Source organism: Heterodontus francisci, chromosome 1 (genome assembly GCF_036365525.1).
Source record: "Heterodontus francisci isolate sHetFra1 chromosome 1, sHetFra1.hap1, whole genome shotgun sequence".
Lineage (NCBI taxonomy): Eukaryota > Metazoa > Chordata > Chondrichthyes > Heterodontiformes > Heterodontidae > Heterodontus > Heterodontus francisci.
This window is the reverse complement of record NC_090371.1, coordinates 280,406,344-280,423,593: the sequence shown is the minus strand read 5'-3', so window position 1 is coordinate 280,423,593 and position 17,250 is coordinate 280,406,344. Positions and strand designations below refer to the sequence as shown.

Genomic DNA, 17,250 nt, shown 5'->3' with positions numbered 1-17,250 from the left:
AGCTGCAAGGCTGGGGTACTAACCACTGCGCCACTGTGCCAGCTTAGTCACTGCTATAATGTGAGGCAATAATGTGATGCTCTTCTAGAAGTTCTCCCTCTCTATATTACCTGGTCTTATGCTCTAAACAAGTGCCTTGCTCAATAAAAAAAAATGTAAATTTCAAGAAATGCAGTTTTACAGAAAAGTGTTTGAATAAACTTTTTGGAAGGACATAAAGACGTGCATCAATTTTGTTACAATGTTATGTAAATGTGACGCTATCCTCTTCACTGACTGATCTAAGTCACTGTCTAAAGTTTAATTTGGATCCCTTGATAGCAACATCAGCTCTGATGTTAGGAAGGTCATGGGTTCAAATCCCACCCCAGAGACTTGAGCACATAATCCAGGCTGACACTCCCAGTGCAATACTGAGGGAGTGCTGCATTGGTGGAGGTGCTTTTGGATGGGACATTCAACTGAGGCCCAATGGCCCCCCTCAGGTGGACATCAAAATTTCATGGCGCTATTCAAATAAGAGCAGAAGAGTTCTCCCTGGTGCCATGGGCCAATAATTATCCCTCAACCATCATCACTAAAAACAGAGATCATTATCACATTGCTGTTTGTGGGAGCTTGCTGTGCTCAAATTAGCTGCTGTGTTTCCTACATTACAACACTGACTAAAAGTAATTAAATAAAAGCAGAAAATATTGGAAATACTCAGCAGGTCTGGCAGCATAGAGTCATACAGCACAGAAACAGGCCCTTCGGCCCACTGTGTCCTTGCCGGCCATCAAGCCTATCTATCCTAATCCAATTTTCCAGCACTTGGCCCATAGCCTTGTATGCTATGGGATCTGTGGAGAGAGAAACGGAGTTAATGTTTCAGGTCGATGATTTCTAGTTAAGGGTACTTGAAAAGTACTTAATTGGCTGTGAAGCCAATTCATGAAAGGCGTTATATAAATGCAGATGTGCCTGCAAACAATGCAAGTTATTTTGATGAAAACAGCAGGAAACTTTCAGGGTGACTCAGTGAGGCCTACTGAGGAACCTCCTTGATTTGCGTCATCAAATTTGAAAATAGAACTAAACAAATCCTATTCTGCTGGATAAATCCAGTTCCTGAAGAATCCAATCCAGGTTTTTAAAACTGCAGCAATAGAGCTAGGCAAAGGGAAATGCTGAGCACTATTGGACTATCTAAATCAGTGCTCTCTCACTCTCACACACTCTCTCCCCCTCCTAGTGTTTACAACTCCTTCTCGCACAGTCTCGAGTGCAGAGTCAGATAGTCACAGTGCTAAAGGATGCTGTGATCCCACAAGAAGACGGTCTTTAGCAGGAGAGTTCGGTCCCCATCAGATCAGAGACTTCTCCTCCAACCTGGATTTTCTCTTAAAACAAAAATCCCTTCACAGCACAACCTTCTGCTGCAGCAGAACATCTAATTAAAACACATCAGAAAACTTTTTTTTTTAATTCTCCTTAAATTATTGACTCGCAAAGGGAAAAGACACAGAAGAGGTTAAAGCGCGGTGGCATTCACCTTTCTGATTGTGTCTGGATCTGAATCTCCAGGCTCAACAGTGGCTTTTAGTTTTTTTTCTATTCTGTCACTCTCGATCTGAATCGGCGCTGGGTTACAGGAGAAGAAACCCTTTCAAGTTCAAAAGGATCTCGGCGACTGTTTGCTCTTTTTGGGTGAAAATCTCCCCAACTTCCCCACTTCCCCTTTCCCTAAATATCCCCGCTTTTTACTGCAAACCATGGGGGAGAGTCAGTGTGGAATAAGAGGACACAACTTGTTCCGTGTGTTGCTGCTACCTGCACTGGCGGCAATCGCGGAGATCCGCGCATCTCAAGGTAAGAAAACAGAGGGACAGGGATGGGGAGAGAGGGACAGGGAGAGAGAAGGAGAGAGAAGGAGAGAGGGACAGGGAGAGGAGAGATGGACAGGGAGAGGGAAGGAGAGATGGACAGGGAGAGAGGAGGAGAGGGGGACAGGGGGAGAAGGAGAGAGGGACAGGGGGAGAAGGAGAGGGAGAGATGGACAGGGAGAGAGAGGGAAGGGGAGAGGGAAAGAGAAGGAAAGAGGGACAGGGAGAGAGGAGCGAGGGAAGGAGAGAGGGAGAGAGAGGTGGTAGGAGGGAGAAGGGTGAAGAGAGGGACGGGGAAAGGGAAGAATGGGAGAGGGCGAAGGGTGGAGAAATGAGGGAAAGAGAAGGGGGAAAGGAGAGAGAGCGAGAGAGAAGGAAGAGAAGGCGAGAGAAAGGGAGAGAGGGATAAGGATAGGAACAGGAGAGAGGGGAGGAGAGAGTCAGGAAGAGATAGAGGGAGAGGGAAAGGGAGAGAAGGATATGGACAGGGAGAGAGGGAGAAGTTGGGTGTTAACCAAGGAGAGAGTTGGGGAGTTTGAGCCGAGGCCCCATCACTTAGTTCGATGTTGTAGTTACGGCTCGCGGCAGATTTGAGAAGCAGAGTTGCAAATAAATAGGAGGATTAACTTGGATGATCCACGATTCAGTGACATTACTATCCATTTATTTTAAAACTGTTTCATTGAAACATGTGTTATTCTGGATCCAGTAAGAGGGTGTGGATTGGTTTCGATCCGGGAGGAGAGTTAGGGGCGAAACGTTTGTGTACAGAAAATTTCATCTTGGTGCAATGCAATGCAACATTGTGCAATGTTTATGATTTTGTAGAAGGGTTGCTGAGTCTGTCTTGTGATAAACACTCAGTACAACTCCGTGTCCTTCACTGTGGAGAGGTATGTCGCGTCAGTTGTATCTGCTGCCTGAGAGTTGAGATATTGGGGAGGCTGCTCTTTGCTGGTTTACTGTGAGCCGGGTCCCTTAGAGAGGGGATTGGGGATGTTGGGAGAATTATATACTCCTCAAGTTTGTTTAAAATGCATATTTTATTATACTTTGTGGATACTAACTTCCCATCTGCAGCTTCTTAAAATATGTTCCTTCCCCAAAGGAGTTAATCTCTCCCTGTTCTCCACACACACACAGAGCAGCCTGTGCACAGGTTAGTTTAGAACAGCATCTCTATTGATTGGCGAGGCCGCCTGGATTGAAACAACAACAAAAAATCTTTTCCAGTTACTTCCTATCACAAATAAATCGATCACTAAAATTTACCCATTTGTTTTTTTTTGTTGCTTTAAATCTACAATCAACCTCACAACCATTCGTCTCTCTGCGGGATAGACCCAACAAACCGGACAAATTAGGAATGGTTTACCTGACTTGTGTGTGTGTGTGTGTATATATATATAGATAGATAGATAGATAGATAGATAGACTAAGCAAACATTCTGCAGACATTGTACATAATTTGATGGTCTATGTATTGGATACGTTGCTGCTAAATCTTTTGGTACAAGGTGTGTAGGCCATTTCCTAATTTTTTGTCGACAAAATTGAAGATGGGGCAAAGCAAAGGGAGATTATATTGCGGCAAACAAGTCGGGATGTGGCAGGGATAGAACTACAGTAAAATAGTATCGAGGGACAGGATTTGATTAGGAGTTTCCCTTGCGTCTGTAGAATCCAATTCCTGAAATAAAATTAAATACAGGTACAACGATGTGGGGTTGCATTCATATAAAGAGGCTTCATTCATAAATATAATGTGTATGCGTGGTACATTGTGGAGGGGAGGGGAGGTGATGTGAAATTCCTGGCTCGTCCGATCCAGCGAAGCAATTTTTTTCCAAGTCTGCTCTGCCTGCATTGTGGCGCCGGCACTGATAGTAATGATATTGGTTGTCAGTTATGTTAGCTGATCCTGGTTGTTGGGAGGAGGGGGTGGAGGGGGGGAGAAGGGGGGTTGTCTGTAGTAACCAGGGAATCTTAATCGTTTTTTTTAAAAAAAAGAGGCAGGGACCAGCTGGAGGGATTGGAGGGAGAGGGAGAGCCACTTAGCACATTCTGGAGTGCGTCTCAGAGAGACAGCCAGCCTGGCCTAGGGGATGTCACATTAAAGAGGAATACACAGAGCAGAAGCACAGGCACAGACAGCACGCCGTTTCTGCACAAGACATGTTTTAATTCCCCAAAACTCTCTCCATTGGATTAATTCAGCTTGTATTCACTGTATTGCCAAGAACCTTCTATTTTGAACCTGCGACCCAAGATTTTATAGTTAGCCCCCACCCGCCAACTTGTAAATCATTGAGAATATCTTTCTGCAGCCTCATTTTGAGTGTAATCCTGAAAGTAAACACTTTTATCTTTTCTCGCCCCCCCCCCCCCACCCCTCCCTGTGGCTATTTCATACAAGCTTGTTTTAAAAGTTTGAAACCTGTAAAATAACTACACAGGGAATCAATAAAGTTCATCCGAGAGATGCGAATGTTCAATTTTTCACCAGAAATTTGTGATGCATTCCCCTTTAAAACAAATACCCCAAATGTCTATAACCAGCAGTTTAACAAAATGTGACATCACCTCTATAAAAAGTACTAACATGATGACATTCTTTTTTCTGAATTATCTCAGTGTTTTATACTTGATGTTCTGCATATGTTAATTGTAAACTATTTGAAGTACACTATGATAATAGTGCTAGACTCTTAGTTTCAAGATTGAACAGGCTGGGGATCTTTTCTCTGGGAAAGAGAAGGCTGAGTGGGTGACCGAATAGAAATCTTTAAAACTATGGAAGGGTTCAACAGTGCAGATGTCGAGAAAATGTTTCCAGTTGTGGGGGAGACCAAAACTGCGTGGCAAAAATGTAAGATAGTCACTAATAAATTCAATATGGAATTCAGGAGAAACTTCTTTACCTAGAGAGTGGTGAGAATATGGAACTCACTACCACAGGGAGTAGTTGAGGTGAATAGTATCGATACATTTAAGGGGAAGCTGGATAAACACATGAGGGAGAAAGGAATCAAAAGTAATGTTGATAGGGTGAGATGAAGAGGAGTGGGAGGAGGCTCTTGTGGAGCATAAACACTGGCAGAGACCAGTTGGGCCGAATGGCCTGTTTCTGTGCTGAAAATTATATATAAGTAGGATGTGCAGTACTTTGCCAATAGACATATGTTCATTATTTTATGCAAGAGCTTTCAAATTCAAGGCAGGTTATTTGATAATAAGCAAGATCTTCACAAATACAAATCAACACAGAGTAAGGGAGAAGTTTGTGTGTGTGCACATTTGTGAGCGTGTTTGGTGTGTGTGGGTGTGTGTATATTTGATGTGTGTGTGGGTTTTTGGTGTGAGTATGAACGTATGTGGGTGTGGATGTGTGTGGGTGGATGTGTTTGGTGTGTATTTTGTGTGTGTGAGTGCATGTATGGTTGGGTGTTTACTGTGGGTATGTGTGCTCGTGTAGGTGTATGTTTTTATTCTGAAGTTGGGAAATAGAAGATGTTGCCCTGCCCTGTAGCTGCTGAAAAATAATGTCACTAAGGATGGTCACGTGGAAACTCTAGACAATGGAGGGACAATTCATTGGATTAAGTTTAAGGTTTCACAGCACATACTAGCATTTCAATTCCCCGAGCTCCTCCTAATGTAGTCAAGTGGTGATCCGATCATTTCACAAAAAATAACCTCATGGAGAAGGGTAAAATGATGTCATTTGATTGGGAATATGTAAAAATGTATTTACACATAACAGATATTTGAGCTGGAGGTGAAAAAACATTTGCCCTGTCCATCTCGTTCTCCCGCCATGTGTATCCAGTAGTTGTGTTACGACTGTTGATTCTTTTTGCCATTATTTTCACTGTATTTTCAGTAGATTAGCAGAGTATAATGTCAGCCTTTTTCTACAATTTTAGCCCCAGGGGCAGTAATGAACTCTCCATAGACTCATGCAGTGCAGAAGGTGGCTATTTGGCCCATCGCACCCGTACTGGCTCTTTGAAAGAACTATCCAATTTGTCCCATTCCCTTGCTTTTTCCCCATGGCCCTGCAAATTTCTCCTTTTCAAGTTGCACTCATTAACCAGGGTTATGTATGGCCACTCCAGTCATCGTGTTAGCACCTCAAACTCACTTTAAGCCTCAGAAATGCCTGGCAGGTATTTGTTTTAAAAAAAACATGCCCTTTGCCTCTTGAAGAAATTCCTGCACTCGTAAAACTGACATTAGTGTAGGGTCCTTCACTATTGCGTGATCTTTAACAGTCTGAGCATGATGAATCAAGAAGACTTGAGAGTTTTAATTCCAAGTTTTGCAGCTGTGTTATCCCTCTCTATATCTTTTTCTGATATAACAGCTTCTAAAGACCCTTCACATGCTGCTTAGTAATTGCTTATTAAATTGATTCAGTGAATTTTAAAATCACTTTTTCTTTTAGACAGTCAACATTGAGGATCACAAATTTCTAAAATTGATATAGCTGTGGAAAAGGACTCTGTCGCTTTAATTTTGACCACTGAAATTCTTAGGTCTCCAGTGATTTAATCAGGCTAATGATAGTGTCATGGACGACAAGGGTGGAATCATCTGTGATTGATGAATCAGAACCCTATTGATTATTAAACTCTTAATCAAATAATCATTGTCAGGATCCCGGTTTTACAGAAATGCTGCTAATCCAATCAAGCCACTGACAGTAAGTGCTGTGGTTAATGGCCTGTGATAATACAGATCCATTGGCTAGACCTGGGTGAGCAAGAAGCTAAATCATTTGTTTAAAACGCAGTATCCCCCCACCCTGACCTTTTCCTTTCAAGAGCAGGCCTGCCCATTGTTTCCCCACTGCACATCATTATTAAATATTCTGGAGCACATCTGAAAATCCAGATTTTCCAGCTCACAGATAAGTGATAGCAATCCTGCCCAAAAAAGAGTGTAAGTTAATTAAAACTAATTAAAAATCAAAATGCCTGCCCCTCAATGTCTCGCTCTGTTTTCATACCACTGCTTACTAACCATCAAGTGGACTGTATTATCTTGCTCATTGTTTGAAGTCCATTAGCTGAGACCTGTTTAGATAGCAAGTCATGATATTTCAGTTAAGTGCATTTAAAACAAACCTTTGGTGTATCTGGGATGACCAAGTGCTTAACTGATCTGTTTAAGATGACAGGAAGAGAGTAGGATTCACGACCCTTTTTACTCAGCTGAAGGTTAGGCAATTTTGAGCAAAAGTGCGAGGGAGGGAGATGGTGCCGGGGTAGACAAGGGAAGCAGGTGAATCTGACCATTTTCTGATGCCTGAAACTGGTGAGTGTATTACTGTAATATTCCGAGTATTATCACAGACACATCATGCAATACAACCCGGAGTAGAGGCTTTGGTGAACAGTCACTTACACATTATCTCTGAGTGTTGCACATCCAGAATTTTTCCTGTTCTTTCCCTTTAATACTGAGACTTTTTTTTTGTTGCTGTAGTTTTTTTCACCATCCTGGTTCTTCCTTGTCACCTTATGACGCTTCCAACAGAATGAAACAGAGTATGAGGGCAATTATAATCTAACTCGCCCATCAGGGGATTGAGTACAATGCAGGAGGTTCACCCCCACCTGAATTTCACATTCTATTGAGGTCACTGGCGAGTGATATTGAGCGGACAGTGTAAAACCAGCCTTCCACCTGATCCTACAGGTTTCCTACCCAGAGAGTTAGGTTAACATTTCCAACCCCTGAAACCAACCACTGGGAGGTGCACTGGAGGAGTCCAGGAATACCAGTCTCTAATCGCTGTGAGAAGGTGGCGGTGAATCCCTTTGACTGCTCCCCCCACCCCTCCCCCTACAGAGAATCCCAGCAATTCCTAGTAGTGTAATGGCTGAGATTGAAATCTCCCAACACTTAATCCCAGCTTCAGAAGAGCCAGCCTTCCAGAGGATGCTCTGTTTCTTAACCAGCTTCACAAAAGCTCACTTGAGAATAAGGTTGCCAACCCTCCAGGATTGTCCTAAAGTCCCTGGGTATCAAATATTAATCTCCTGGAATCTGCTGTGAGCAGGGAGAAAAATCACTGGGGCATTAAAAAAAATTGTGGGTTCTTAATTCACTGTAATCTACTAGCTCCAAAATTACTTGCGATGAAGAAGGAAGAAAGACTGTTTGATTGGACAGGGCAGTTGGTGGTAGGAAATTATGTGATAAAACCTCCAGGAATATGTCCAAACAGAGTTGAAACTCTACTTCCTTATGAATCTCCTTCTCTATCTCTATCTCAAATCGCAATGTCAATTGCTGTCTATGAATTCCTATCTATGATTTTCTATATCTATCTCTCCTCGTAGATTGATAGATAAAAATAGTGATCAGTTTTTAACAGTATGCATTTGGAAGGTTGTATGAGAAAGGAAAGTAATTTCCTTCATCTCCTTATGAAAAAGGTGAAAAACAATAGAAGGTATATTCCTCGTGAAAAAGAATCAGTTCAGTTTGACTCCCTGCCATCCATTATCAACCTAAGTTTGGCACTGAGCAATACAACATTCAAATCAAATGAATAGAAACAAAAGCAACATCTGCTATTATGCAAGCTGTCAGTCAAAATGAATTGAATGATATTGAAGATAAAAACAGTGGACAGGTATTTCATAAGAGATTTTTAAAAATGACTTGTGAAGTTTAAAAATGAATATATGAGTGTCAGATGGCTCCGTCAATTGAGCATCAGGTTTGCATCCATCAGAATGCACTCAGCTTTTTGTCTTTCTGAGGTGGATGCAATGAGTGTTATATCTTAGGATGTAGCGAGAAATCAGGAGACAGTGCTCAGTGCTTGCCATGTTGTCACAGATTTAGCTTCAGGCACTGCTAGTTGTTTAATGCTGACAACAAGGATCAGTATTATATCCTATGGAAATGTGTGCTGAATGGAGACCCCCATTGTGGAGAGACTGGACAAGTTCTAGGATTGTTCTCCTTACAGCAGAGAAGGTTAAGGGGAGATTTAACAGAGGCATTCGAAATTGCAAAGGAGCATTGATAGAGTAAATGAGGAGCAACTGTTTCCACTGGCAGAAGGGTTGGTTGCCAGAGGAAAAAGACTTCAGATAATTGGCAGAAGAAAAACAGGAGGAGATGAGCTTTTCATTTGCACAGCGTGTCATTGTGATCTGGAATGCGCTGCCTGAAAGGGCGGTGGAAGCAGATTCAATAGTAATTTTCAAAAGGGAATTAGATAAATACTTGAAAAGGAAAAGAAAAATGCAGGGCGATGGGGAAAAGAGCAGCGTGGAGTGGGTCTAATTAGATAGCCCTTTCAAAGAGCCAGCACAGGCACAATGGGCTGAATGGCCTCCTCTTCTGCTGTAAGATTCTACAAAGCTGTGATTTCCATGGGGCTCATACATTTAAGTAAAACCTGGTCTGCACCCTGCAGATTCAAACCGTAATTGTGTCGTCATCATGACTTCTAAATAATTTTAGGTTTCTGTTGTTTCTGCACTTTTTATCCCACCATTTAGAAGCAACGAGCAGTCTACTGCATTGGAACAAACTAGACTGAAACTGTCAGCACACCAGCTGATTAAAGCCTTACATTGACATTTCCCATTGCATATTCTTTAACCAAACTAGCACCTGCTGTGCTGCATTGCATCATTCTGTGCTGCTGTCACTTTAATGTAATAAGCATTTCAGATGTTAAGGCACTCTGACCCAAACTTGCTAAGGAATCTAAAGGAAGATCAGGTGTCCCTTTCTTACTACTGACTGATACAGTCATGATCTTGCAGGGTCACCGTGCTTGCAATCAAATGAGGAAATCTTTTCAAAAGGCATTTGCCTTAGAGGGGGTGCAACAAAGGTTCACCAATTTGGTTCATGGGATGAGAGGGTTGTCCTCTGAAGAGAGAGTGAGTAGAATGGACCGATACTCTTTGGAGTTTGGAAGAATGAGAGGTGATTGCATTGAAACGTATAAAATTCTTAAAGGGTTTGACAGGGAAGATGCTGACAGGTATTTCCCCTGGCTGGAGAATCTAGAACTAGGAGTCATAGTCTCAGGATAGGAGATTGGACATTTAGGACTGAGATGAGGAGAAATTTCTTAACTCAGAGGGTTGTGAACCTTTGGAATTCTCTACCTCAGAGAGCTGTGGATGCTCAGTCATTGAGGACATCCAAGACTGAGATCGATGGATTTTTGGGCACTAAGGGAATTAAGTGACGTGGGGATAGTGTGGGAAATTGCAGTTGATGTAAAAAATCAGCCATGAGCTTATTAAATTGCATGGAAGACTCAAGGGTCTGCTCCAGCTCCTACTACTTAATGTTCTTGTGTTTTTGAGAGAGGAAAATAGTAATTTAACTTCTGTGAGGGGTTTAAAACTTTAAACAAACAAATACGATAGACCTTAATGTTAGCTGACTTTTGCATTTTTTTATTAATCAAAGGATAAATCCTCGTACTGGACTAGAGAAGAACTCCTGCTTTTACAGGTTGGTTTACAGTCCTTTCACCTCCTGGGTCTGGATCCAGCCCATGGCCTCACCCTTCCCTATCTTTGTAACCTCCCCTAGGCCTACAATCCTCTGAAATCCCTGCGCTCCTCCAATTCTGCCCTCTTACGCAAAGTCTCTTTTCATCTCTCCACCATTGGCAGTCTCACCTTCAGCTATCTAGGTCCTAAACACTGGAATTTCCACCTCTCCACTTCTCTCTCTCCTCCTTTAGGGCTCTCCTTATAACCTACCTCATTGACCAAGATTTTGGTGTCGCATTTTGTTGATAATGCTTCTGTGAAGTGCCTTGGGATGCTTTACTACATTAAAGGCGACATGTAAATGCAATTTGTTTCTGACTGATGTGTCTGCCAATTGTAAGGGCTGTACGTGAAATGAGATTGGGCAGTTTCAATCAGCTCCTGGCGGGCATGGCCTTCTTATGGGCTAGTTCGTTGACCTTACCAAATCAGCAGTTTTTAGGTCCAGGATTCTGCCATCTCGTCCACAACAATGATGTGCTTTTGCGAGGGAGCACATGGTGCCCAGCAGTACGCTTGAGGCTTTCTGTGATCGGTGGGCACTTCAGGGTATGGAATGCATTTTCCTTTTGATGATCCTATGATTTCTTTCCCCCGAGTTATGCTCACAGCAATGCCCTGGAAAATAATCCTTAATTCCTGGGGTTGGCCGACCCACTTTCCAAATTTCTTGCTGTCATCAACCTTAATCAGGTCGATCTGAAAATCAACACAGTGCACCTCCACCAATTCTGCCAGGGAACACAAGTGCACCTCCAAGAGAAACAGTAGGCAAGCTGTTATGTCTGGTAGCATCTATGGAGAGAAAAACAGAGTTAACGTTTCAGGTCTGTAACTTTTCATCAGAGTTCTGACGAAAGGACATCAACCTGAATGTTAAACTCTGTTTTTCTCCCCACAGATGCTGCCAGACCTGAGTATTTCCAGCCCTTTCTGGTTTTATTTCAGATTTCCAGCATCCACAGTATTTTACTTTTATTTAAGCTGTTATGTCTGATTTTTCCAGGAAGATCAAATGATATAATTCATTCTCTGCACACTGTCATCTGGGAGGTTTCACAATATCAGTTTTTTGCTTAGGACGACAGATACTGAAGTACAGGACACCTGGTCCGATAAAAATCGGAGCCACGGGATAGTCATTTCATTTTAGACTTCAATTAAACCAGCCACACTCTTATGCTGATTGAACAAGATAACCCGAGAAGAAGAATATGTAGGCCAAACAATAGGTGTATTGAATTTAAATTTGTAATCAATCAACCATAGAATCGTAGAGAATCATAGAATCTTGCAGCACAAAAGGGGGCCATTCACTCCATCTTGTCCGTGCCCGTTCTTTGAAAGAACTGTCTAATTAGTCCCACTCCCCTGTTCTTCCCCAATAGCCCTGCAAAATGTTTTTCCCCTTCAAGTATTTATCAAATTCCCTTTTGGAAGATATTATTGAATCTGCTTCCACTGCTCTTTCAGTCAGCACATTGCAGATCACAACAACTTCCTGTGTTTAAAAGAAAATCTCCTCATCTCATCTCTGGTTCCTTTTCCAATTCAGTATTTTTTTTTAAAAGGTGCCCAAATTCCGTTTGCTCGTTGTCGAGATGTTAGGTAATTCCAGGGTTGGTAGAGAAAGAGACTAGGGGGCGACTGCCAAGCACTTTAAGCAAAGTGATTGCATTTCTGGCTGTTGAAAATTATGATATTAAACTGACTTCAACAGGTTCTCTTTCACCCCATCCGACAGTAGTGGGCTAGAGGGGGTGTTTTATCCTGCTGGCTCCTCAAACGATTGGGCAGCCTCTGGTTGTATTTCAACCAAATTTTTAGCCTTTCATATACCAATATACTCATTTAAGGGGAAACAACAATAGCAACAATTCTAAAGGGGGTGCAAGAGCAGAGGAATCTGGATGTATATGTGCATAAATCATTGAAAATGGCAGGGCAAGTTGCAAGCGCGGTTAGTCGAGAGTACAGCATCCTAGGCTTCATTAATAGGGGCATAGAGTAGAAAAGCGAGGAAGTTATGGTAAACTTGTATAGAACACTGCTTCAGCCTCAGCTGGAGTATTGTGTCCAGTTCTGGGTGCCACACTAATGGAATGATGTTGAAGACATTAGAGAGAGTGCAGAAAAGATTCACAAGAGTGGTTCCGGGGAGAAGGCTGGGGAGTGGCATTAGGTAAATTGCTCTTTCAGACAGCCAGTGTAGACATGATGGCCTCCTTCTCTGCTGGAACAATTCTGTGCCTCTGTGAACAACTTTCATTTATATAGCACCTTTAATCTGGCAAAATGTCCCAAGGGCTTTGCAGGAACTTCAACAAAACAAAGTTGGCATCAAGTCATATAAGGAGATATTAGGACAGATGACCAAAGACTTGGTCAAAGAGGTAGGTTTTAAGGAGTGTCATAAAGGAGGAAAGAGAGGTGAGGAGGCTTAGAGAGGGAATTCCAGAGCTTAGGACCCAGGTAGCTGAAGGAACGTCCACAAATGTTGCAGTGATTAGAATCAGAGATGAGCAAGAGGCCAGAATTGGAGGAGCGCAGAGATCTCGGAGGGTTATAGGGCCGGTGGAGGTCACAGAGAGAGGGAGGGGTGAGACCATTTGAAAATGATTGGATTTGATGAAGAGGGGGCACATGTGGATTATAAATGCTGCCATAGACCAGTGGGCCGAAAGGTGTGTTCCTATGCTGCGCATTCAGTGTAAATGCGGGCTCGCTCACTGGTTCTCAACCCCCATAGTGGCTGGTGATGTGTGTGCACATATAAGTCCTTAGTTTATGTTTTGCCTAGCCCTGCACCTACAGAGAAAGGTTGCCCTAGCTATTTCATTGTGACAACCTGTACTGTTAAAGTAACCTACACTGTGGATGTAGGTTTATCCAGTAAATCTCTAATAGATAGATTATATAGACATTTACAAATCCTGGACATGCTCTTTTCAGGCTCTTTTTCAAAAAAAAAATTACAAGTGGTTTTTAAAAGACAAATGATGGTTAGGAAAATAAAACTTCAGAGGGAAATTCTGGGATGGAGACAGGGTACTTTGCTCCCTCAGATAAGCACATGAGGGAGAAAGGAATAGAAGGAGATGTTGATAGGGTGAGATGAAGTAGGATGGGAGGAGACTCATGTGGAGCGTAAACACCAACTTGGATCAGTCAGCCGAATGGCCTGTTTCTGTGCAGTAGACTTGGCGTAATATTTAGTTTTTATTTATTAAGTATATTTCTGATCACTTGACATATTGGGAAGCAAGATGGATTGAGCTGATTTTTTTGAAAGCAGGTGCCCCACTAATAAAATCGAAGGAACAATCGCCTCTGGAATGTGTGACTGGTGTGATTTCATCAATGGCTTCATTAATTACTGGGGGGAAACTGGCATCCACTTGCTTTTCATTAAAAAGAGCAACTTGTGCCCTCTAGTGTTTAAGGTTATGTCACCATGGCAGAGTGACAAGGCACCAGAGCATGCAGTAATTTTCCCTTTACCCAGTACTGCCTTGTGCTGGAAATGTGCCGGCTAATTACTGTCATTTTTCCCTGTACTTCTTAAATGAATCGATCGCTATGAGTCAGAAGGTTGTAGCTATTTACTATCTCATGCATGTCTTGGGAATAGCATCCCTGAGTAATGTACTGTATAAGACATGTTAGTGCTAGTGTATAACTTTGTGGAAGCCCAGACTGCCTGGGGCTGTGATGAGATGCTTGATCACTGTGCCAAGAGGTGGCGGGAGCCCTCCCTAAGGGTAAATCTGAGCAGGTTGGCCGAATGTTAAATCTTAATGGAGGGCAGCAGAGAAGGCGAGTTCAGAACGTGGGTGAAAATCCATTTGAGAAAACCTTAAAGGATTCAACTCCCCACATCACCAGTGGCAGGTGATTGAGGGATTCCCCTTTAAAAGCAGATATTTGATCCCGGTTTGTGTTTTGGAAGTTTCTGGACCACCCACATAAATCGGAGAGTCTGAAAGAGGTCAGATGGCAAGTCAGGGAAATGGAGCAAAAATAGATTGGTGATTACTGGAGACCTGTAATGATGCTAGACACAGGTCCAGATTCATTTACTAGCCCATAGGAACATTGGCCTGCCAATTCCACTCAACCCCACTGTGACACAGGTACTTTTTTTTAAAACAAAGAGGTGTTGCATTTATTGGTGCGTGGGGAGGGGGCAGATTTGCTGTGTGCGATTGTGACTTGAAATAAGCAATTTGCACAGGAGTGCACAGTTCTGGTCTCCATATTTCCGGGAATAAAAAGGACATGGGGGTGCGGAAAATGGTGCAGAATAAGATTTACAGGAATGATACCAGAAAAGCGAGGCTGTAACTATCAGGAAAGGCCTGAACAGGCTGGGCCTCTACCCTCCAGAAAAGCGAAGGTTGAGGGTAACCTGATATAGGTTTTTTTTTAACTATGAAGAAGTTTGATAGGATAGATGTAGAGAAAATGTTTCCACTTGTGGGGGAGACCAGAACCTGGTTCACTAATAACCTCTGGGAAGCAAATCTGCCCTCCTTACCTAGTCTGGCTTATATGTGACTCCATACCCACAGCAATGTGGTTGACTCTTAACTGCCCCCTGGAATGACCTATCAAGCCATTAATTTGTTGAATGACCTATGAGGCTATTCATTTGTCAAGACCCACCACCTTCTCAAGGGCAATTAGGGATGAGCAATAAATGCTGGCCGGCAACACCCACATCCTGTGAATCAATTAAAAAAAAATCATCCTCATATATATAGTGGTTATCTTTGTATTCTGTATTGCAGCCACTCAACCCATCCGTTCTGCACATTTGCCTCTTTATTTCCACTTCTATCACTGAGTCGATGCACCTAATTTCATTCCTGAGTCCCAAACTGTTTTGATTCTCTAATCTTTCAAATCAGGGCAAGAATCAGAGACTGATGATCTGGATTGAGGATTAGTAGTTGTGATGGGGGCTGAGTTTGGTTGAGAGCGAGTGACTGTAGTGTCAGGGCTGAGTTGGGTTGAGGGTGAGTGACTGTAGTGTCAGGCCTGAGTTGGGTTGAGGGTGAGTGACTTTAGTGTCAGGGCTGAGCTGGGTCGAGGAGGAGTGACAGTAGTGTCAGAGGCTGAGTTGGGTTGAGGAGGAGTGACTGTAGTGTCAGGGGCTGCGTTGGATCAAGGAGGAATGACTGTAGTGTCAGGGGCTGAGTTGGGTCGAGGAGGAGTGACAATAGTGTCAGGGGCTGAGTTGGGTTGATCAGGAGTGACTGTAGTGTCAGGGGCTGAGTTGGTTCAAGGAGGAGGGATTGTAGTGTCAGGGGCTGAGTTGGGTCGAGGAGGAATGACAATAGTGTCAGAGGCTGAGTTGGGTCGAGGAGGAATGACTGTAGTGTCAGGGCCCTTACTGCACTCCCGTAATGCCTTCATTACCATAGTAATAACATGGGAAGGATGAATGGGATTGTAACTAGGAGAGTTTGTCAGTTGCAAGTGGCACCCTTTTGTTTTGCTAGATATAAAATGTTGGAGTTTGGAAGAAAGGCTGTTTGACCAGTGGGATGGATGGATGTAGGGCCAGGTATTGTGATGAAAACTCAAGGAATATATTCAGCTAGAACTGAGGACACTAACTGAACACTCTGCTCAGTCGACAGGCAGTGCTGGTTGTACCAGGAACCATCAAGCTGAAGCAGCAATTGTCAATGGTTAAATCTGTGTTGCTGCAAGTTTGCTGTTAAACAATTCTTTTTTATATTCAATCTGGATAGATGATCTCAGTTCCTAAAACAGCAGAGGGTGTAGTCAAATGACCACCGTATAAATCTTTGCCACATTTCTGAACACTCACACTTGTTTGAACTGTACCCGCTTTGAATAAACGCTCTACTATATTGGCCCTGATTTTAACTTAACCCACCCAGTGAGAAACGGGGCAATTTGGGTCAGATGCCCCCATCTCACACTTCGTTGAGGTGTAGGCTAGGTTAAAATTGGGACTTATAGATTTAAAGGCTCTGAATTACCTACCATGGGCTAAGAATTTGTTCAGTTGCTCTATGTAGGAATGTTTGTGTGAAGCTGTAACCAAATTGTAAAAAAGAATGTTAGTTACTTCATTAGAAATATTGAATAGACAACCACCTTTAGATAGCATCATTAACACATTAAAATGTCCCAAGGTATTTCAAAGGAGTAATTTTTACACAAAATTTGATACTAAGCCACACAAGGAGTTATTAGGGCAGGATGCAAAAGCTTAGTCAAAATGAGAGGTTTTAAGGAGAATCTTAAAGGAGATGCAAGGAGGTTTATGGAGGGAATTTGAGAGCTTAGGACCTAGGCAGTTGAAGCCATGGCTATCAATCGTGGCGCAATTAAAACTGGGGATGTGAAAGAGACTAGAATTGGAGGAGCACAGAGATCTCGGAGGGTTGGGGGGTTGGAGGAGGTTACAGAGAGAGGGAGGAGCGAGGCCATGGAGGGATTTGAAAACAAGGTGGGAATTTTAAAATGGAGACGTTGCCAAACTGGGAACCAATGCAAAAGGGTAATTACATGCAATGCAGTGAGACAGTAAAAAAACTATCAGGGCAACTTGGGGTTTGCAGAACACCAAACAACAATTAGCCTTTTCCATTCCTCAAAATATCATTTCTTCTGCGTATTTGAGATGACAGAATGGACAATGTTCGAATTTTGTGGGTTTTTAAAAACAACAACATTTGTAAACAGGAATTTTTAAAAAATTGGAATAGATGCAAGGAACTGACATTGCATAAGGTTCGTGTATCTGCATTCATACAATTTACTGCACAGAAACAGGCCATTCGGCCCAACCGCTCCATGCT

At 42.7% G+C, this 17,250-nt stretch overlaps 1 protein-coding gene across 3 annotated transcripts in view; it reads left to right on the top strand.

The window, feature by feature from the left end:
* The first annotated feature begins 1,263 nt into the window (after positions 1–1,263).
* Positions 1,264–17,250, top strand: part of LOC137360996 (netrin receptor UNC5C-like) — a 347,807-nt gene continuing 331,820 nt past the window's right edge. For all 3 annotated transcript variants that reach the window (XM_068026123.1, XM_068026050.1, XM_068026077.1), the window contains exon 1: positions 1,264–1,851. In XM_068026123.1, coding sequence (XP_067882224.1) covers positions 1,755–1,851 — 97 coding nt within the window. In that variant the 5' untranslated portion in view covers positions 1,264–1,754. The remainder of the gene's footprint in view (positions 1,852–17,250) is intronic.